A 24,487-nucleotide genomic window follows, 5' to 3' on the forward strand; every position below is an offset into this window, starting at 1 on the left:
AGTTTTATCCTGAGGTTCAAAACACGACCTACAACCAATGGAATGTTGTAAAGAGCCATAGTCTTATTTTGTGGGTTGTGTGGATTATTTGTATTAATATTTACACGTAAATATTCACAGTCCACAAAATAAACAATTGACATGGTATAAGAAAGTAGCGGTAAGCTAAGGTTAATAATTTCAAATTAACTTTTACTATTAAACCATGGTAATTCATAGGCCGCGTTCAGGAACGAAAAATTCTTCACTGAGTGAACATTCGTTTCGTTGAGTTAACGCTGTCAAGTTTAACTTTGAGGTTAGATTTCTCACGATGTACTTTGGTCGTGAAAGTTTACCCAGATGTCATGAACGTTTCGTTTCTGAACGTGGCCCATTGCGTTTAAGTGGATTTAAGTGGATTAAATTAGTGTAAAATCGTTGAATATGGGTATGGGAATTTTTGAAAAACTTCGTAATTTTTGATTATGAGCCTAAAAAAGCGTGCAGGGGGTGTGCGTATAAAAAATCATCAAGATTTTTACCCAAAAATTTACTTCCAAGCTCCTTATTTTCTCCTTAATTTCAACCGAAAAATTCCTTATTTTCTCCTTATTTTTTTAAAAAACCTCCTTATTTCCTTAATAAGGCACGTCATTTTTGAGTGCGAGGTCTGCCAATAATTGATTGACTGTCTGTGACCAGTACTTCCTTCTAGTTGATTGCTTCATCGATTCTATGACCAATGTCCTCGATAACCTGGAACCAGCGACTATTTTTAAAAAATCTTAAAAAATTTCTCAAAAATAGTCACTGCCTGGAACCGTTGACCAATTTTTCCTCCAACTCGATCCATCTCAGTGACACTTCCTCTGTCGTATGTATAAATCGTCATACCTTCAACCAATTGTTCGTCTATAAATTTCAATGATTCCATTCGATTGATTCTCGTTGATCACACACTTCGAATGATTCTTGCAACAATTGCTTTCTCTGGATCCACCAGTTCTTTGCTACTTGATTCTTTACATTCTATTGAATGTCCACGGTTGCTGGTTCTGGCTTCGATTTCAGATTCTTCGAAATCTCTTTCAGCGATTGTTTTATTGTCGATGACTATCGCCTTTCCGATGATTGATTTGTCCGTTTCGCAATCGATTTCTATTGATTGATTTCGACTAATTCTCGTTGGTCGGATGTTTCGATTCTCCGACAAAATGTTTGAACGAATTCTTCCAATTTTTTGGTTGCAGTTAACGTGACTTCAAATTTTTAGAAAGTCATTCTCGCAGCGATTTCATCACCATCCCATCATCGTCTCTTCATTCTCGACGAATCGATTTTTCGAAATCTTCGTCAACATATCTTGGCAGGTCTGTGCTATTTCTTGATAAGTCGATTCGTTGCATGCATCGGCTGCTTCTTCGAAAATGTATTCATTAATTCGCTTATCGATTTCAGCAACTTTTCCCATTCTACTCTCAATGACATATGTAGACATTTGTAAGTCTTTTCTAGTTAATTCCCTTGACTGAAAGTCAGGGTCTTACGCCAGAAAATACCGAAAAATGTCTGTAACCATACATGTACACTTTGATTGAAAATGTATGAAATGTTATGAAAAACGTTAATGTCTGTAACCGTTTTTTTCTTGTGGGCAGGATAACTCGAGTTATTCTTAACCAATTTCAACAATTTTTTTTTTAATCGATGTGGAATTAAATTCTCGAGGCTAAGTTCGAAGATGAGCCATGTGGGATTAAGAATCTGGAAGTTATTCCAGAAAAACCTGATTTTACACTGTTGATAACTTCTCTATTAAATACGATACGATTGCTTTGATGAAATTTGATTTTTTTTGGATGTGTGTGTAAATCATTTGAATTTGTTTTCGCCAACGAATTATATTAGAATTGATGGTATACAATCAACTTGATAATTGACTATCAAATTTGACAGTTGACTATCAACTTGCTTGATAGTTGACTATCAAATTCGACAGTTGACTATCAAATTCGACAGTTGACTATCAAATTTGATAGTTGGCTATTTGAATATCAATTATGAATTTATGTATAAAAAGAACGCATTAGCTATGTCTTTTGTCACTCCAGAATCATCTTATAAAGAGTACACATCGATCTAATGATCTATGATCTAATACCATAAAATGTTTGTCGCCTAACAATGTACAATTATCAAAAATTAAAAAGTATCACATTTTTGTTTTATGTGTGTTTTACCTATTGAAAACGAAAATGTGATACTTTTTAATTTTTGATAATTGTATGAAATGTGAAGAAAAACGTAATTGTTTGTAACCTATTTTTTTTTTGTCACCACGATAACTTGAGTAATTCATAACCGATTTTGATGATTTTTTTTTAATCGACGAGGAATGGGATTCCTGAGGCTAAGTTCGACGATAAGCTATGTGTGATCAACGCTTCGGAAGTTATGCCAAAAAATAGAAATGTAATAAATGAACAATATAGTTGATTTTCGATAATTGGTATTTGATAATTGCTATTTTATATTTTATTAATTAACAAGCAGCATATACCTAAAATTACATATACACTACAGTGAGTATATAGTATTACAAAAGTCAAGCAATTCTAACATTAGACAACTTCGACGAGTTACGGTATCGTAATGCAATATTAGACAGCTCGGACGAGCGATAAGTTTGATATTAGATCAAACCTAATATTGGACAACTCTGAAGTTTGAAGTTTGCGGCCCGAGCGAAGCGAGGGTCGTAATTCACACGAGTTGCAGTATCGTATTGCAATATTAGACAGCTCGGACGAACGTTAAGTTTGCGGCCAAAGCAAACCAAACATTAGACAACTACGACGACTGAAGTTTGCGGAGCGAAGCCTGGGTTGTAATTCACACGAGTTGCGGTATCGTATTGCAATATTAGACAGCTCGGACGAGCGAGAAGTTTGCGATTAGACTAAAACTTATTATTAGACAACTCTGACGAGTGTGAAGTTTGCGGCCCGAGCGAAGCGAGTGTCGTAATTCACAAGAGTTGCAGTGTCGTATTGCAATATTAGACAGCTCGGACGAGCGATAAGTTTGCGGCCAAAGCAAACCAAACATTAGACAACTACGACGACTAAAGTTTGTGGAGCGAAGCGAGGGTTGTAATTCACACGAGCTGCGGTTATTCCCTTGACTGAAAGTCAGGGTCTTACACCAGAAAATACCGAAATATGTGGGTAACAAAAAAGTTTACTGTGCTTGAAAATGTATGAAATGGCATGAAAAACGTTTAATCTGGGTAACAAAAAATCGTTCAAGGCACGATTTTTTTTTAAATATGTGGAAGTAAAATACCAACGCTAAGTTCGAAGATGGGCTATGTGGGACGAAGGATCTGGAAGCTATGCCATAAAAACAGGATTTTACACTGTTGATTATAGCCTCAATCGAAAAAGATTACTTTGATGAAATTTGAATTTGTTGCGTAGTGTGTGTAAATCGTATAAGTATGTTTTCGATGATGTGCATGAAACAAATAGGAAGAAAAATTTCGTCAGTACATGCCCAGCCTCTAACCGGTAAACATCTCTTGTTAGTGAACTGCTAACAACTTGATAGTTGACTAACAAATTTGATAGTTGACTAACAAATCTGATAGTTGACTAACAAATCTGATAGTTGACTAACAAATCTGATAGTTGACTAACAAAAATCCGTCTACTAAATACCAAAGAAAGATGTTTTTACTGTCTTACGGCAGAAAAATGCCTGCTTTCAAATGAAATGTGGTACATGTCGCGAGAAGGCGTTTTGTTCGTTCCTAGGGAATTCATCCTTCTACGAAATGTAATGAGAAGGCGTTTTGTTCGTTCCCAGGGAATTCATCTTTCTACGAAATGGGTTTTTTTTAAATTTTTTACCAAAGTGAAAAGGCCTCTCATCGTTCCATATTCGTTAAACTTCGCATCTACTCTGATTCAATTCGACAAAATGGCAATCAAACAGAATAATACATAGCTCATACGAGTTTGATTGGTTGATTGAAAATCTTGCTGCAAATTTATAAGAAACATAAGAACTCAAAGATCATTCGGTCTTACGTTCAAAGATTTTTTGAAGAATTTTGTTGTAATGTATAGAGTAATCGATATATTAATGTTCTAAATTTGACAATTTTTTTAGAAATACAGCATATGTAAAAATAAATTAGGATCAAATGTAGGCATTTGTATCAGTGATGCTTCGGAAGTTCAACAATGAAAATGATCAAAAAGATATTGAAAAAAATTATCAGTCAAGGGACCTGACCCGCCGAAAAGGTGGGACCTAGTTCTCTGGCTTTTATCTTTTCCACCAAAGAACTAAACGATTGGTTCAATATCTTTGCCAACGCATTGCGTGATTTCTTTAAATTTTCCAAAATCAATTTTTACGAATTTGACGATTCAACCATCAGTTTTTAGTGCAAACGATCCTAATTTATCGACCTCGTCCTGTCACGGTCGCCATGTTCGAAATTTTAAGGAGCAGATTCAAACAACAATTTATAAAAAAGGACAAAATCGTGTTTATTGGGATTCTCGATACTGAACATATGAACAACTGTGATCGAATGAATATTTTTCTCGTCGATGCAGAACCTTCTACGATTTTCTTACATTGATGGCACACTAAGCTCACATATTTTCGCACATTTACACAATCTCCAAAGGTTTCTCCAGGTGGGATAAGTTATCATCTACAAACCAATTTTTCCTTAAAAAGTAACACGTTTCTGCGTGGTCTTATGGTTTTATCTCTTAAAAAAAAAGATTTTGCTTGAGAGAACTCATGAAGAAATGAAAATTTTTCCGCCTAAGTGTAGGCTACAAATTTGCAAAGGGTCCATTGGTCTTAAATCAGTTGTTTGTGATACGAATGGATATTCCTGTTTGTCATCTCAAACTTCTTAAATTGTTCGTCCTACCTTAATTTACTCAATAATTGGCAAAAATGAAGAGAAGTTAAGGTAATTACCTAAGACAATCCCTTGTTCACGATCTGTTGGAATCTCTACAAATCTGTTAAATACCACAAATTGCCATTCAAAACACTTTCCAACGAATTTTTTTGATTGGAAACATTTTTCATAAAAGATTATTAAAATGCGAAGAATATTGAATCCGTAACATCCGTTATATGGGAATTATCAATGTAAATTTCTTCTTCCTCAAATTACTTTTCGAAATTGAATAAATTTTCCAACTTTAAACATTTTGTACCGCACCGTACACAAAATTAACTTCCCACACAAACATATTATGGCAAACTTACTTTCACACACGTAATGTTATGACAAATACATTTGTTTCCATCAGATTGGTTTATCAAGTCAATTAGGGAAGACATTTTAATATAAACTTTATGCAAAGGAACTCACTCCTACGGCTTTTTTGTTGTCAAGATTATTCAACAAACACTTCAGCTCCAGGTTAACATTCTGCGACCTTTTATTTCAACCGAAGTTGTAATGTTAGCTGAAACAATTTACAAATCGTTATGACATGGACTGGTGATGTTCTTTGTAAGAGTTTTGTAGAATACGCCTCGCCGAACGCAAACAATGGATTTCCTACATGAAACTTGATGTTTGTGGGATAGTTGGCACTGTAAGAGAAGGAGTGTTTTCTGTCAATTGAGAGAATGAGGACGGAATTGGGAACCAACTGAAACAGCTTGAATAAGAATGGGCAATTGACACAATTTCTACGAAACGAAATCTGAACAACTCTTACGACGTTACCAAAATGGCAAAAAATGTTTCCCTTGTTTCATTGTTTTGTTTGAATTAGAGGTGAACGGGCTGCCTGATTTTTCGGGCCCTGGCCGGTTGGTTTTAGAGTATGAACCCTCTAGAATCTAGAATCAATAGGCAAATACTTATTTTTGTTCTGTCTAGTCTTTACCATACTTCATACAGGATTTCAAGATCAGGTCCGATTGGTTAAGTTTTGGCTTTGAAATCATTGTTTTAAGTCAAGCTGGGTTACAGTAGCAGCACTCAGAAAGACTATACGCACGTTCCTACACACCAAATACTCTTTTCCTCTAACCAGACATTTTAGTGACACAGATTCACAGATATCCAATGACATGGATTTTGTATGCTATTTCGTCACTATTTAATCCTTGCTTGCTCGAAAGTGAATGTCAATAATTTCACATACCAATTCTACACTTTATAGGGCGTCATACAATTTGTGTTTTTTTGTCGAACACAACAGAAAAGCATAATATTTTGTATTGTTGAGCTACGTGGTTATTATATGTGTATCTCATACTGAAACCAATCTCTTGTGTTTTTCCACTCAGCATGAGCTTTATTCATCCATCCATACTGAGAACAATAAAATAAATCCTCGAAATATTCGTTCTAAGACTCGTATGCGTTGTAGATAAAAGGGAAAATTGGATTTGCATTTTACATCGCAATACTAGCACGTTTGATATGATTGATGCGCAGTTATTTACTCTTTGATATTAAGTGATGAGAAGACTGTTTACCTGTTGCTTAAAATATCAATTGCAGTCCGCAAAATGGTATCCATTTATTGTCATCGAAGTACTAGATTTTTTAGATGAACGCAAATTTCCACGATGAATTCTAAATCTTAGACATTTTTGAGATAAGAATCGAATTGAATTTAAAAAAAAAGAAACATTTTATGCGAAGTACTAGATTCATAACAGTGTGGGTGGTGTCGAGACACTAAATGCTATACTATTAAGAAAAATAAGATGAAGGTGATTGTAGCTAGTGGAATTTTGTTAAATAGATAAACACTGACCTCTTTCCTTGAGATTGGAATATAGAAGACAATGAGGCAATGAGGATGTTGGTACTTCTATCAAATGTTCTTTTCTTATTTAGAATTAGAGACAATACGTCAGTACGGGGTTGTGCGAGTCCCGTGTTTGACTTGTCTGTGACGATTATTTTTTAGTAAAAATTTTCTCGTTACGTTTTGCCTCGAAGCTTTTTTTTTGAATATTAAAAAACTAGGTCCCACCTTTTGGGCGGGTCAGGTCCCTTGACTGATAATTTTTTTCAATATCTTTTTGATCATTTTCATTGTTGAACTTCCGAAGCATCACTGATACAAATGCCTACATTTGATCCTAATTTATTTTTACATATGCTGTATTCCTAAAAAAATTGTCAAATTTAGAACATTAATATATCGATTACTCTATACATTACAACAAAATTCTTCAAAAAATCTTTGAACGTAAGACCGAATGATCTTTGAGTTCTTATGTTTCTTATAAATTTGCAGCAAGATTTTCAATCAACCAATCAAACTCGTATGAGCTATGTATTATTCTGTTTGATTGCCATTTTGTCAATTGAATCAGAGTAGATGCGAAGTTTAACGAATATGGAACGATGAGAGGCCTTTTCACTTTGGTAAAAAATTTAAAAAAAACCCATTTCGTAGAAGGATGAATTCCCTGGGAACGAACAAAACGCCTTCTCATTACATTTCGTAGAAGGATGAATTCCCTAGGAACGAACAAAACGCCTTCTCGCGACATGTACCACATTTCATTTGAAAGCAGGCATTTTTCTGCCGTAAGACAGTAAAAACATCTTTCTTTGGTATTTAGTAGACGGATTTTTGTTAGTCAACTATCAGATTTGTTAGTCAACTATCAGATTTGTTAGTCAACTATCAGATTTGTTAGTCAACTATCAGATTTGTTAGTCAACTATCAAGTTGTTAGCAGTTCACTAACAAGAGATGTTTACCGGTTAGAGGCTGGGCATGTACTGACGAAATTTTTCTTCCTATTTGTTTCATGCACATCATCGAAAACATACTTATACGATTTACACACACTACGCAACAAATTCAAATTTCATCAAAGTAATCTTTTTCGATTGAGGCTATAATCAACAGTGTAAAATCCTGTTTTTATGGCATAGCTTCCAGATCCTTCGTCCCACATAGCCCATCTTCGAACTTAGCGTTGGTATTTTACTTCCACATATTTAAAAAAAAATCGTGCCTTGAACGATTTTTTGTTACCCAGATTAAACGTTTTTCATGCCATTTCATACATTTTCAAGCACAGTAAACTTTTTTGTTACCCACATATTTCGGTATTTTCTGGTGTAAGACCCTGACTTTCAGTCAAGGGAATAACCGCAGCTCGTGTGAATTACAACCCTCGCTTCGCTCCACAAACTTTAGTCGTCGTAGTTGTCTAATGTTTGGTTTGCTTTGGCCGCAAACTTATCGCTCGTCCGAGCTGTCTAATATTGCAATACGACACTGCAACTCTTGTGAATTACGACACTCGCTTCGCTCGGGCCGCAAACTTCACACTCGTCAGAGTTGTCTAATAATAAGTTTTAGTCTAATCGCAAACTTCTCGCTCGTCCGAGCTGTCTAATATTGCAATACGATACCGCAACTCGTGTGAATTACAACCCAGGCTTCGCTCCGCAAACTTCAGTCGTCGTAGTTGTCTAATGTTTGGTTTGCTTTAGCCGCAAACTTAACGTTCGTCCGAGCTGTCTAATATTGCAATACGATACTGCAACTCGTGTGAATTACGACCCTCGCTTCGCTCGGGCCGCAAACTTCACACTCGTCAGAGTTGTCCAATATTAGGTTTGATCTAATATCAAACTTATCGCTCGTCCGAGCTGTCTAATATTGCATTACGATACCGTAACTCGTCGAAGTTGTCTAATGTTAGAATTGCTTGACTTTTGTAATACTATATACTCACTGTAGTGTATATGTAATTTTAGGTATATGCTGCTTGTTAATTAATAAAATATAAAATAGCAATTATCAAATACCAATTATCGAAAATCAACTATATTGTTCATTTATTACATTTCTATTTTTTGGCATAACTTCCGAAGCGTTGATCACACATAGCTTATCGTCGAACTTAGCCTCAGGAATCCCATTCCTCGTCGATTAAAAAAAAATCATCAAAATCGGTTATGAATTACTCAAGTTATCGTGGTGACAAAAAAAAAAAATAGGTTACAAACAATTACGTTTTTCTTCACATTTCATACAATTATCAAAAATTAAAAAGTATCACATTTTCGTTTTCAATAGGTAAAACACACATAAAACAAAAATGTGATACTTTTTAATTTTTGATAATTGTACATTGTTAGGCGACAAACATTTTATGGTATTAGATCATAGATCATTAGATCGATGTGTACTCTTTATAAGATGATTCTGGAGTGACAAAAGACATAGCTAATGCGTTCTTTTTATACATAAATTCATAATTGATATTCAAATAGCCAACTATCAAATTTGATAGTCAACTGTCGAATTTGATAGTCAACTATCAAGCAAGTTGATAGTCAACTGTCAAATTTGATAGTCAATTATCAAGTTGATTGTATACCATCAATTCTAATATAATTCGTTGGCGAAAACAAATTCAAATGATTTACACACACCCTAAAAAAATCAAATTTCACCAAAGCAATCGTATCGTATTTAATAGAGAAATTATCAACAGTGTAAAATCAGGTTTTCCTGGAATAACTTCCAGATTCTTAATCCCACATGGCTCATCTTCGAACTTAGCCTCGACAATTTAATTCCACATCGATAAAAAAAAAATTGTTGAAATTGGTTAAGAATTACTCGAGTTATCCTGCCCACAAGAAAAAACGGTTACAGACATTTAACGTTTTTCATAACATTTCACAAGTTGATAGTCAACTATCAAGTTGATAGTCTACCATAAATTCTAATATCAATCGTTGGCGAAAACAAATTCACATGATTTACACACACATCCAAAAAAAATCAAATTTCATCAAAGTAATCGTATCGTATTTAATAGAGAAGTTATCAACAGTGTAAAATCAGGTTTTTCTGGAATAACTTCCAGATTCTTAATCCCACATGGCTCATCTTCGAACTTAGCCTCGAGAATTTAATTCCACATCGATTAAAAAAAAAATTGTTGAAATTGGTTAAGAATTACTCGAGTTATCCTGCCCACAAGAAAAAAACGGTTACAGACATTAACGTTTTTCATAACATTTCACACATTTTCAATCAAAGTGTACATGTATGGTTACAGACATTTTTCGGTATTTTCTGGCGTAAGACCCTGACTTTCAGTCAAGGGAATTAGAGGTATATCATATGTGTAGCAGTTCGCAAAGCTTCTCTTTAACCCATACGACTTTGATAAAATATGAATTCAAAATATATTAAAACATAAAACGAACAAAAGCGTACAAGCAAACACCGAAATGAGTTTATGGTACAAATGGCTCTATTTTTGTTCGGTTTTCTTTGTTTGCAAATTACTTTTTATTGCAAACTTCCACATAAATTACTATTTGTGTTGACGGCTTTGTTATTGTGATACTCTCAGGTTCGGTTCGGTTTTTTTTTTCATGTTCCGAAGGTAATCAAAATCAACCTGGAAAGCATATAAGTCAAATGAAAAGCTTCACGTGTAACACTTGTCTGGCTTGTTTGTGATATATGCAAATAAAAGTTGAAAATTATTTTGATATTTCGGTACTCTTTTTCATGAATGTCTTACGCAGAAACCCATAGCTGCTTTAACATTTTGTAATATATAATTAATTAAATCTGATTAAAAAATACTGAGAAGGACACATTAGTGGTAGGTTTCTGGTTCTCTGGACTTTGACATACATTTTTAGTATGAACTGGAACAACATTATTGGACATGGTGGAACGTTGGTGGCTTCATTTTGTGTTAGATTGAGAACATTGGTGGTTTGAGTTCCGCTGGCTCGAACCTTACGGACGACCCGGGACTTTATTCGGCCCGATTAAGCTGAAATTTCAATTCTTAAAACTTTTTTTTGCCCGACTCGAACTTGGACGGATCTTAGATCGTTTGGACTTTTTGGTAGTCAGTCCGGCCATCGTATCATCCATACATGACGTTCAGGATTTTCTTCAAATATTTTACTACGCTTCCCCTTCTGTCCACACTTTTCCAAAATCTATATCATGACTTTGTATGACACTCGGTGCAAAGGGCTTCATTAGGTCTGCGGGCCTTGTGTGAAGATAACAAATCTAGTATACCTAATAAAGCACTTTAGACGCGATATCATAAATAACTCATCGTTTCCATGGAAAAGTTTCTTAAATAGTAAATATTGGATTCTCTTCGGTTAATCTATTGTCTATTCAGAGAATTTAATTCAAACACATTTTTTCTATGACTATAGTAAGTAAGGAATGCGAATTATTTGATCTCATGTTCAGATCTTACAAACAATGAATATTTACTGAATATGCTCCCTTCTGCAGTTCAATCAAAATTGCTGGTAAACAACGCATTTAAGACGAATCAATTGCTTTCAGATTTGAGAGGTAATTAAATAACAATAAATTTGAATCTTATCTTTTGCCATGGAACTGCTATCTTCGAAGAATTACCAATTTATTTTCGTTTTCCCTAAAATTTTCACTTTTATTGTCCCTTTAATCAGATAAAATCTAATTTTAGAATTGGTTAAGTGTCTTTTAATTGCCAATAAATGATCTGTTTTCAAAATAACATTGAATGGAGCTAGCAGCATTTTCTAAGCCTTCGTACAAATACTTTAGGTAAACTTAAACTTAAAATCAACAAAACATTCCTAGTTTGACAAAAACTTTCCTAGCAGTTTCACTTCGCATTGTGCGAATGAGTGGCGGCTCAATAATATAACTAAATAGTCACGTAAACCGCTTCAATTCGTAATAATTAGTCAAATAAATGTTTGTCGAAATATTTGCGGGTTATATTTTGTAAGCAAGAGTTACAAAAGCAGCCTTCTTCAGATGTTTAGCAGTCGGAACTTTACAATTCAAGAATGTATCGCTAAAATGTAGTTTAATACAAGTAATTTAACTGGGAATTTTTGCTTCAGCTGCTGACGTACAAACTTACATACATTGTAGTTGTAGATGTATAAAGGCGGTTGTATTCTACATCAGTCATTAGTGGAAATGACTTCTACATTTCAATTATTGTCCCCGAGACGCTGAGGGAAAGTGTGAAAAACCCACGATAATATCGTCTTAACTGGAAATTTTCGTCTTCTGGTCGATATTATCATCTTCTGGTCTAGATTTTCATCTTCAGGACAATAATATAGTCTTCCGGTCGATATTAATATCTTGAAGTTATTACAATAACATCACCTTGGGCAATAATATCATCCTAAATCTTGGGCGTTATTCTCACACAGTGGGCTATATTATCAACGTCGGGTCGTTACTATCGGCTTCAAACCAATATTATTGTCCTGGCCGATCTACTCGGCACATACTTTGCTGCAGGCACGATTCCCAAAAGCTATGGGTGGATTTTCGTCCTGATTGTAAATCACATCGGAAAAATTTTCTAGCACGTCAGGATCATGAGTTATTTCCGTTTTAAGTTAAACTGGAATTGCATTGGTGTGAGCGAGACCAATAGTGTTGTTGATGTTGATGTTTTTCGTCATGAATGATTGCATCGGCCTGTAGTCAATAATATTGACCTGACGACGATAATATCAACAGGAAGACAATAATCACGTACTGGGCGATAACATATTACATTCTGGGTGATAATATCGTCTTTAAGGCCAGGCCAAGGTGTTTACTATCGCAAAATCTGTAAACAAATTCACCTGGCCTTAAGACGATATTAATGCCCAAATTTGTTTTAATTACATTAAAAGCCAAGACGATATTACAGTCTCGGTTGATAATTTCAGGACAATATTATCGTCTGCTTGGCGATATTATCATCTGATGGGCGACGTTATCATCTTCTTGGCGATATTATCGTCTTCTGGGTGCTATTATCATCTGCTGGGCGGTACTATCGTCTTCTGGGTGATATTATCGTCTGCTTGGCAATATTATCATCGTCTAGGCGATATTATCATCTGCTTGGCAATATTATCATATTCTGGACGATATTATCATCTGCTTGGCGAAATTATCATCTTCTTGGCGATATTATCATCTTCTTTGCGATAGTATCATCTGCTTGGCGATATTATCATCTGCTTGGCGATATTATCATCTGCTGGGCGATATTATCATCTGCTGGGCGATATTATCGTCTGCTTGGCAATATTATCATCTGGTTGTCGATATTATCATCTTCTTGGCGATATTATCATATTTTGGGCGATATTATCATCTGCTTGGCGATATTGTCATCTTATTGGCGATATTATCATCTTCTTGGCGATATTATCATCTGCTTGGCGATATTATCATCTTCTTGGCTATATTATCATCTGATTGACGATATTATCATCTGCTGCGCGATTTTATCATCTGCTGGGCGATATTATCATTTGCTGGGCGATATTATCATCTGCTGGGCGATATTATCATCTACTGGGCGATATTATCGTCTTCTGGGCGATATTATCATCTGCTGGGCTGTATTATCATCTGCTTGGCGATATTATCATCTTCTTGGCGATATTATCATCTTCTTGGCGATATTATCATCTTCTGGGCGATATTATCATCTGCTTGACGATATTATCATCTGTAATACAGTCTTTGACATTTCAAATGTCTCACTGTCAAATTTTTCTGAGAGTTTCATTGTGTCATTGCGAATTCACAACGGCATTCTTAAAAAAAGCCACGAAATTACTGTAATATTTAATGCAATTGTCCATAAAATGTGAGCGGTCGCTATAAAAAAAGGATTTTTCCACACTGTCCCGAAACGTCCATCAATACACAACGTATAAAATTAAGATACAATGTCTTCTCAAAGCAACTGACAAGTTTATCGGTGCAAACAATTATGTATCACCTTTAATAGATATCCCTGTCAACATCTAAACATACTTCCGGTGAATTGGCATATCGAGAATTATATTATTGAAAGGATGACACATTCCTTTTCAAAATGTACACTGAAACGAGATCTCTGTATTGTGCACAGAATGTTCTGGTTGACTGCAAACTATCAACATTGCAAATCTTGTTTACGGTGCATTGCCTCGGAATAAAGATAGCTATAAACGGTGAGGATTTTCTTGGATATGTGCCAAATAACATTTCTCTTTGAAAGGCAAATCATTACAACGGAATTTTGATTATATAATTTCGTATGGAAATGGTAGAATGAAGCGTTATCCTTTATTAAAAACGTCGAAATCAAGTACAGATTTTCAAGTAATTTCTGGCTCATTTAGTGTTAATAGTGTTGTTGTTAGTTATGGTGTCTACGAATTGAAGAGATAAGAGCACCATAAACACTATTTTTTTATAAGGTTATTTGCTCTGCTGTTTGTTTCGTAACATACACAATGAAAGCGTAGAGAAGCTTGGTTTAACGACTCCATTGCGAAAATCATAACTTTTTTTCCTTTTATTCTTTGTCAACACAATTTATCTCAACATTCCGTAATAATATACCAAACAAAGCTAGACCATTTGGCTGTAACGTATTTTGTAATTAAACCGTTTTATTGATCTTTTCTGGGAATTTTATGCATTTTTCGACTACATAATTTAACGAACTTGGATCCAAAGGAATTCACGATTTGTCTGTGCTTAGAACCATTTTGCGGTATATATACACACGCTAATGGAACATGAATGGAAAGCGAAATGATTTTCCATGTGGGAATAAAATTCATAACTTTTATCGCTTACCATAAATTTGAAATTAATGATATGTTGACGATTCTGTGCCCTCAAATCGAATACAATGTGATATGTCCCATAAATATACTGGCTGTGACTGTGCCAAATGCACATTGATTCATTATGTCAACATTATAATGTGTTAATGGACTAACAGTTTATTATCACTGGTATCTACAGCTAAAAATACAGAAAATTTCACTTGATATCCCTTGCAAATCTGTGTGCGTCAAATGTAAAATCATCTCGCAATTAACACAGACTTAACGTTAGATTTGGATTTGAGAGATGTGGCTCTAAACAATATTGTCCTCTGTCATTACTTGTATGTTTAGAACTGCTATATCAGATTCATCAACCGTATATTGAATGCTTTTGTCGTAAATGTGTGTTAATGGAACCTATTCTATTGTGCTTGACTATCGACCGAAATTTGAATTTGTATGCAAATTGAAATGGACTATGATCACGGTCAGGTAGGTCATAGGATAATTGACAATTATTAATTGTAGAAATGGCTGAAACACTTCTTCCACACTATACACTTGTGGAAATTGATGAAAGGTGCGTACATAGTTCGAGATGAAAGTCTCAAAAATGCTTGAAAAATAGACTCAAGTAAAACGGTTGAAATCTTTTGACAGAAAATGTATGAGTCATCTGTCAAATTTGTTTTAAGACATGATATAAACTTTCATTTTTCAGGTATTTTTCAAGCATTTTGCATGCTGACGAACTGTGTACTAACCTCTTCATATTTGAGTTTGATTCTATCAACTTCTAGCTGCAGCATAACGTTCACTGTAATTTGATTGTCATTCCATCTCCAGCTGTACACTCTATTGCTCGCTGCATGTGTTTAAATTACTATACTCTCTTAGCTATTCAATTCAAATACCGACGTGCAACTATAGTGAACTACTAGTGGCCACCACATAACATAATGTTTACATCGTAATTTAATTAAATGTTCCCCTGTTGCAGAATTTATGTGCTCAATTAGATACCACACCGATGTAAATGTACATTTTGTATAAAATGTTGTTTGAAGATTTACATCATCGTAATGAATAAAAAAAAGCAAACAATATGACCGTAGCCTGGCTCTTTGATTCAACATTCATTTTCTATTAAATTACTTTTTAACGGAACCGATTACAGTATAGCAATAAATCGAAAATTCTGCTGTTTGAACCGCAAATCAACACAAACAAACTTGACAAGGGTTGGTAAAACGAATTTGAATGGTCAGTTTTTCTCTTTGTAAATGACACAGTCCAACGAATGAAATTAAATTTCATATTTAATTGCCTTCGTGCATTTCGATGTTTCATTAACAGACTGGTAACAAGTTCGGAGGAGCAAATGTCTATTTTCTCGCCTCTTGTTTACACCGGTGAGAAAATAGATATTTTCTTTACCAGCTTTGTCAGCTTTGTTTATTATATCTTGGAGCACAACGGTTTATCACACCTTGAACATATGAAAATGAAAAACGTTTTGACCACCTCTTGTTGGAATTTCCTAGCAAAGTTTGCACATATGTTTTGAACGTGAACAAAATGAAGTCTTTTCAAGCCTTCACAAGCCGCACTTATATGTGACTTGGGTTGATTCTTCTATATATAAGGAATGCAATGTATCTACATTTGTTGAATTTTCAACCACCAGACGACTAAGTCATCAATTATATGAGGTTGAGCATTCAGCACATCAACAACGAATCCGTGCCATTAGACAGACACAATGTCGAATCGAAAATAAGACATTCGACCACTGTTTTGATCTGAGAGAAAGTTTGACGTTTTGCATTGATATGCAGTCCAAAAGTACCATTTCTCATCAGGTCATGGCGACAGTGGTACTCGATACAATGCTCTAAGAACACTATACCGATTTGCACACGAACAAGTCTAGCGAATCATAGTCGAAATTAAATTTCTACCCATCACCAAACTTGCTAATTCGTTGCCAGTAAGTGGTTTATTTATTTATTTATTTATTTGTCGCCTTTACAAGTTATTATTGACCTCGTGGACCTCACATGTAACTCGAGTTTTCAACTTTCTATTCTAGTTGTGTAATATAGGATTATGCAACTCTTGACAAAATTGTAATTTTGTCGAGTGAGACATTTGTGGCTCCAGCTGAAGGCGTTGGCCATAGTCCCAGGAGTCTAACCAACAATTGGCTGCATTTTTTTATTTTATTTTAAATTGTCATTCCCCCATTTTGTTATCTCGTTTTCGCTGATACGATAAAACAGTATATCATCATTTAAGGGAGAAGAATTCCGGCAAACCTCGACTATTATATGATCATAATCTACTATTATCTGCCGAGAACATACACATCGAGATAAACAGGCTTACACTAGAGGGATAAATGTGAAAATATCATTTCAGGCAGATAAATAGTTATTTGTTTAACGAGGGAGAAAAGTTGGAAAATGCATTTCTGGTGTGTTGTTTGTGTCCAGAGCTCATTCACCTGAGAAAAATGCAATTTCTAACTTTTTCCAGAGTTAAACACAACGTTTCTCATAACAGAGGCCTCCAAAGCTTCAGCGGAGAGGATAAATGACTATTTTCTCACCTGCGTTGTAAAAGAAGAATTAAATTCGTTGTCTGTACATTGAATAGAAATGCTTTAACTCTTCGCACGTGCATTGTTATTGTCGTATATAATTTACATACATCTACATACAAATTGTTTCCCATCACATTCAATAACAACGTTCAGCAATCACCCGAAATTTACGCAATTTTGAAACCGGATTTTTTATTTTGCGATCTCTGTCACTCTATGTCTAACCATCGTTTGGGTTCTAATATCAACCAGCATGTATACATGTTAAAATAAAAAAAACTTTCATGATAAAAGTGGACATCTGTGGATTTTAAATGTTTATATCTTCCACCTCTCTCAATGAACCCGAAAAAAAAGGAGAAAATTGGACGCTGGGCGATAAAGTGAAATGTGTGCGTAATACGTTTTTAGGAGATAACCATATTATGACTGGAAAAGGGATGAAACCAATGTACGTAGAGTAGTAGATGTAGGCATAAAGATGTTTATGATAAAATCGTGTCAAACGATGCCAGTGGAATACACCATGGAAATGCTTATTCCGTGATTTAAATGGTGGTAAATTGGCATAGCTTTAAGAGTCGTCTATGGAGATAAATTTGCAGAAATTATTTGGCTGAAATTATGTCTTTTTTATAGCTGCAGCCAATGGAAAGCGTTCAATTTCCTTTTTTAATTTTTACTACCATTAAAAACTGAAAACTTTTAAGTTAACGATGAAGACATAACCATAACGAACCACACTATCTTATAACGTCTAGTGAATGGCACTTTAGAAGGATTTCCAGCTTTTAATTTTATATGTTTGTCAATTTGCATTTGCCCGAACTTTTAATGTGATTTGCTTCTTTTGAAATTTAAGTATTTTAAAGACACCCGACTGTAGTAAAAATTAGAGTAAAAATAATCTGCTTATATGAAGAGGCTGCTACAGCTAGCACATTATAAAACTCGTTTCACGGAATATCTTTTTAATAACCGAATGCTACAGTTGTTTTTACTTTGCATTTCACAAGCAACTAAAAGGAGACTGCCTCTCGTATATAGCAACATTAAATAAATAAAAAGTTTTTTTTCCCTCGCACACACATTACTTTGTCACTGTCAAAGTTTGCAATTTAAATACCGGATGTTTTGAACCCCATTACGGTAATGAATACTTTAAATAAGGAAGTACCTTTTATCCTGGATGCATCAACATTTTACCGTGATGGAGAAATGGAGCTTGGTAGTGAAATCAATTCAATTCAATTGTTCGATAGTTCAGAACTTTTTAAAGTAGAACTAATTGTGTTCATTGGTTTGCAGCATTTATTGAGTGACCCAGTTCGTCGTTCCATGAACGCAGTGCATTTAATTGTAACGGGTACATAAAAGTGTCAGCAAGTTTACGGTTTTAAACAGGAAAATTGTTCTGCAATTTTTTACGAGATGGTAAAAAATTTGACAATTCCAATTCGGAAAATTTCACTAACTTCCAAATACTGCATTCAATTGAAAAATTTCCAGTTTAATTCCAAACATTCCATTCAAATCCAAACATTCCATTCAGTTCCGAAAATTCCATTAAAATCGATACATTCCACTCAGTTCCAAGCATTCCTTTTGATTCCATTCAGTTCCAAAAATTCCATTCAAATCCAAACATTCCACTCGGTCTAAAAAATTCCATTCAATTCCAAACATTCCATTCAAATCCAAACATTCCATTCAGTTCCGAAAATTCCATTAAAATCGATACATTCCACTCAGTTCCAAGCATTCCTTTTGATTCCATTCAGTTCCAAAAATTCCATTCGAATCCAAACATTCACTCGGTTCCAAAAAATTCCATTCAATTCCAAACATTCCATTCAAATCCAAACATTCCATTCAGTTCCGAAAATTCCATTAAAATCGATACATTCCACTCAGTTCCAAGCATTCCTTTTGATTCCATTCAGTTCCAAAAATTCCATTCAAATCCAAACATTCCACTCGGTCTGAAAAATTCCATTCAATTCCAAACATTCCATTCAAATCCAAACATTCTATTTAATTCCAAAAATTCCAGTGTATAATTCCAAAAATGCAATTCAATTCTAAAAATTCCATTCAGCTCCAGAAATTCCAGTGTTTACTTCCAAAAATTCCATTCTGTTTCAAAAATTCCATTCAATTCCAAAAATTTCGTTATTCCAGAAGCAAAACAAAAATGCAAATCCCTAATCATTCAATCTAATTTCCACTCGAAATGTCAATATTTCCATTTAACTCCGAAAATCCTCTAAATTTCAAAATTGCAATTTCTCATTTCCAAATATTCAACTAGCCACTAATCCCTCGCTTTTTTAACTTCAAAATAAAGAGATGACGACGGTACGAAATGTACTATTTCGTAACAAGTCAGGAAATGACTATTTTTTCAGCACCAGCCGTAAGTTTTCCCGAGAAGTGAGAAGAATATTTCGGCGATTGATAGGAAAAATTTTACTGTTCGGTAATTGTGTGCACAGATTTTCGAAATCTTGATGACCTATAGACAAATTCAGTTTCAATATTCAGATCACGAACATTTCTATTTTTTGTTATTGAACTTAATGAATGTACTCTTTCAGCTGTTTGTTGTTATTGCAATTTTCACGAAAACAAACAAGAAAATTACTGAGAAATAGACACAGCTTAAATTTTAAAATATTCGCCTGGAGATGGTTTCTTTTCGAAGTTCTTTTTCGTTCTGTATTGTTGAATCTTTAGTTGTTTGTACGCAAATAATCTCAAACAAATATTAACAACAGACGATTTTTTTTAATTGTTTCGTTTGTTGTATAGACATCTTTCATTTTTTCGATTTTCCATTTTTGCAGAAAAGACGAGGAAAGTGAAGGCATGTTTTTAGGCAATGACTTGCGATAGAACTATTTTGTAAAGTTAAAATGTTCTAGCAATGTAAACCAGTGAAAGTCCTACAATTAGAGTATCGACACCTGTCGTTGCAGTAACACCGTCGGGAGCTATTTCCGGAAAGACATTTAATTATCGGAGAATATTTCTGGCGTGTAACAGCAACTATCCGCGAAAGTGACTAATGGGGGATTGTAGCTGATCTGACCATCTTATAACTTATAACTTATTTGAATCTCTCATTTCATGTGTATAACACACCACAAATTATTTGGGTTGCAAGCCGAAAAATTGGTGGAAGTTAAAGTTCTGCTTAATAAATCGATATTGCTCACTGATTTCTATTATTTTTATGGCCGATGCGATGAAATTATATTACGATGCGATGAAAATGAAATAAACCAATAAAAGATAGCTTGTTCGGATCACAGAACCATTGATTTCGAGTTGCTTCTAGTTTTCGCGGTATCACTCTTTTTTAAGCTTTTTCTTTTCATTAAGAATTTATTACGCTTATAATCGATGTCTTTAGACATCTTTTGCTAAAAATATGCTTACCAATGATAAAAGAATTTTAATTTAAGAACCTTAGACAGTTTATTGTCATTAGAGACAACGCTAATTCTCAATTTATAACTTTCCGTTTTAAAGGAATGCATCAGGCTATTTGCATTTTAATTTTTTTTTGTGTCAAATTGTTCAAGATTCTTGAATGATATTTAAAGACCACTATAAATCGTCAAAGGAAATTCAAACATTCTATTTATTATGTATACCAGTATCAGTACCTCAGTACCAAGAAGTGTCATGAACGTTGATCAATTTCAAATGGAATTGCAAAGGCATTATTCAGCTTTTATTTTTGTATCGAAATTTCCGTCACGGAACGAGTTATGCTTTCAACCGTGTCACTCTATCTCTTTCTTTGCCTTTTACGTGCACATTTTTGTTCGATAACTGTGTTACACTTCCTATGCATAATTCATCTTCCGACTATTTTCATCATTTTTATTTCAAGCAGCGAATATGTTCTAGTTTATAAGGGATCATTCATAAATAACGTCCGCTTTTTTCAGTGCTGCCAGCAGGTTTGAATCAATAATATGTCAAAAAAAATACTTTTTAGGGACTTAAATGTGTGCCCACCCAAATAGTCTCCTGATTAGAGGATAAAACACTCATTAACTCTAGTCGAGAACGCACTTTAGCCTGACATTAAGCGAGTTATTAATGATATAAATCTGCTGGCAGCACTGAAAAAAAAACAGACTAACCTCTAAATCGATTACAATCCCAAGCATATATCATACAACCAGAAACCAACATACCCATTCAAAACAAAACAATTCTTTTACAGCTGACATTCGAAATTTGGATGTCTTCGGTTCCGAAGTACCGGAAATACCGGACAATGGCATCGACACGATGAAAAAGATGGTGAAGAAACTGAAATTCAACTACAAAGCTGACACATTTGAGAATCCATTCCAAAGGGTAAGATGCGGCAATCAGTTTGTATTTAACCATCTCTACAGCAAATCATGCTTTTGAAGACGTTCTACGCCAATTTGGAAGCCTTGGTGTTCGAGGAAGAAGGTGAAGTAATTGAAGATTCAACAATGCCAGACATTACCTTCCAGGATGGCAAAATCCAACCAATCGTTGACGAATTGATTGGAATTTTTGGTCAGGTGTGTTTGAAGAGTTGAATCGTGGGAATACTGGTGTATCATTTATTTGTTGTTTTCGCAGGATGCTGCGGCAGCGAAACGGCCGGCGTCGGCGAAAAGCGGAGGACCAAGTGCCAAAGTACCGAAAGTATCTGCCAATCGAGATGATATTGTTTCTGCCATTACCAGCAATAATGTAACGCAATTCAACTGCAATTGTCTTTACGGTTTGATTAATTTCAATTTTCTTTTCTCTCATGCTCATTTAGACCACTAGAGTTACAGTCGCGATGTTAAAAGAATTCCTAACATCGGAGGGTGTGACTGGACTCACCAATAAAACCAAGGCGGCTTTAATTGACATGGTTAAGTTGCACTGCAACCTATAAGTTTGCATTTTTCGTTTAAAATTGTTACAAATTAATATTAAAAAGAAATGATTATAAATGAGAATGTGTCGTTGGTCATTTGGTGCTTTGTTGGACAAGGTAAGAAGTTATTTTCTTTTCAAATCCAATTCTTGTTGGTACACCGACAAACTACCTTTACACAACTGTCCTTTTTCTTTGCAACTCCCACTGACATTATAAGTAGCACTTTCTTCAGACGACAATATAATATGATACACAGACAGCACAGTATGTGCCTTGAATGTAACTAAAATGTAACAAAAACATTTAATCTGTACCGATATGCATATAGGTATGTATCAGTTGGGCATACGTTTCCCTCTTCGACATTGAGTGTCTTCTAAGAAAAGAGCTCCACGATTGTTTAGTTGCAAAGAAAGACGGATTTTTTCTCGTATTTTGTGTTGAAAGCGAACACGATTTTTTTGCTTACACTGAGTATACAAAAATAGGACAGCCTGATATTCCCTATTGTTTTCTCGTAATAAAAACAGTTGGCTTGCAAATGAAGCAAAGAAAATGCAATATTTTTTTTAAAGTTTATGAAAACTTCTGACTAAAGAAATGAAACTCATTAAGAAAGTACTCACAACATCAGCTAATTTTTCTGTCATTGCTTTATCTACAGTTAAGTGTCTAGAATGTCGAAGAAAACTTCAGTCCTAATGTTTATCATAAAAACACACCCGTGGCTACACAAACTTTACGTTGCGTTAATCTTTCTTAAACTTAATTAAAACTTCTGTTGTTTTGGTTGTGGAATTGGCATGACAAGAAAAACAGGTTAACGGTGACTTTATTTTTCTTTCCATTTGGTCAATTAGATCTTGAATTTTCGGTGATACAAGGATCAAGGAAATGTATGAAAATTGTTGAATGTCACATTGACAAAAGAGAGTTGAAAATTTCACTCGTTTTGGGGTGGCAGTCATTACATCTGTGGCAGTCATTACATCTGTGGCAGTCATTACAGCTGTGGCAGTCATTACAGTTGTGGCAGTTTTTGCATCTGAGACAGTCATTACAACTGTGACAGTCATTAGAGCTGTGGCAGTCATTACAGCTGTGACAGTCATTACAACTGTGACAGTCATTACAACTGTGGCAGTCATTACAGCTGTGACAGTCATTACAACTGTGGCAGTCATTACAGCTGTGACAGTCATTACAGCTGTGGCAGTCATTACAGCTGTTGCAGTCATTACAGCTGTGGCAGTCACTACAGCTGTGGCAGTCATTACAGCTTTCGTAGTCATTACAGCTGTCGTAGTCATTAAAGCTGTGTCACGTAGAGACATAGTTACCCAAAACAGGTGAGATTTTCAATTCTTTTTTGCCACTGACAGGAAAGTAAATACCAGAAAACGTATGGTTCATGTCTTGTCAAACTTAAATCAAAGCCATTTAATACTACTTCGGTTGTAGATGTTATTATTAAGAAACAGACTCTATGAATATCTATTTTGTGTATTACTCCGGTCTGTTCTGCGCTCAAAAGCAGAGAAGAGTCTTTTCAATTATTTCATTATCGACCAAAAATCTGAGAAGGGATTACAGCATCAATTTTTTTCCCTACTTCCGTAATTTGTATAGGTGGCTTAACGATAAATTAACAAAAAAAAACTTTTGTTAAAATTTGTCACTAAGTTTCTTATGCAAATTACATTAGACCAGCGTTTGGTCGAAGTATTGCTGGAATCTTGCTGAACTTATTTAAATTACGAAAGATTTACCTAAATTAAACTACTAAAACTTTCCGAAATTAAAATTAGTGAAACTCAGCGAAATTAGAGAAACCATTTGGCTATACCAAGAACAGACATTTGAATGAATGAAACTATACACAAAAAGACTGACTTCAAAGAGTGACAATTTGATCTTACAGTAAGATGCAGGAAAAGACAATAAAAACGCATAAGATTCAATTTGGTGCAAACACGTGGATTTTTAAGTAAAACATTTGGATGTATGGAGTTATACTTGGGACTTGAAGTCTGGCTTTCAGTTAAAATTCAGTGTGTAGTGAACTTGTAGTACCGCATTGCGCTTATTTGATTTTTGTTAGTGACAACTATTGTTATTATATTGCCAATTTGCTTTTGTATTCCCCGGTGAAAAAAAAAAACGTATTTGAGACCCTTTTTGAGACCGAAACTTTTGTATGGCCGTGAGACTACGTATTTCGAGCCTTTGAGAATATTTGAGACCGAGAATTTATCGAAATAGTTCATCGGAGTTCATCCAAAATTCATGAGACGTCTCTCTTTAGACTCATTTG

General features: G+C 34.7%; 1 protein-coding gene and 1 long non-coding RNA gene across 2 annotated transcripts in view; both read left to right on the plus strand.

Annotated features, from left to right (window-relative positions):
- The window catches only part of LOC119077790 (ATP-dependent DNA helicase 2 subunit 1), a 31,697-nt gene extending 9,445 nt beyond the window's left edge, over positions 1-22,252 (plus strand). The window contains exons 5-8 of the mRNA XM_037185099.1: positions 21,487-21,623; positions 21,683-21,820; positions 21,882-21,995; positions 22,069-22,252. Of these exons, the coding sequence (XP_037040994.1) occupies positions 21,487-21,623; positions 21,683-21,820; positions 21,882-21,995; positions 22,069-22,188 (509 nt within the window). The 3' untranslated portion in view covers positions 22,189-22,252. The remainder of the gene's footprint in view (positions 1-21,486; positions 21,624-21,682; positions 21,821-21,881; positions 21,996-22,068) is intronic.
- On the plus strand, positions 1,294-4,621 carry LOC119077799. Its single transcript, XR_005087874.1, has 3 exons — positions 1,294-1,496; positions 1,711-1,715; positions 4,304-4,621. It is a non-coding gene; the product is annotated as an uncharacterized LOC119077799 (long non-coding RNA).
- Positions 22,253-24,487: the final 2,235 nt, after the last annotated feature.

Source organism: Bradysia coprophila, unplaced genomic scaffold (genome assembly GCF_014529535.1).
Source record: "Bradysia coprophila strain Holo2 unplaced genomic scaffold, BU_Bcop_v1 contig_24, whole genome shotgun sequence".
NCBI classification, from domain to species: Eukaryota; Metazoa; Arthropoda; class Insecta; order Diptera; family Sciaridae; genus Bradysia; species Bradysia coprophila.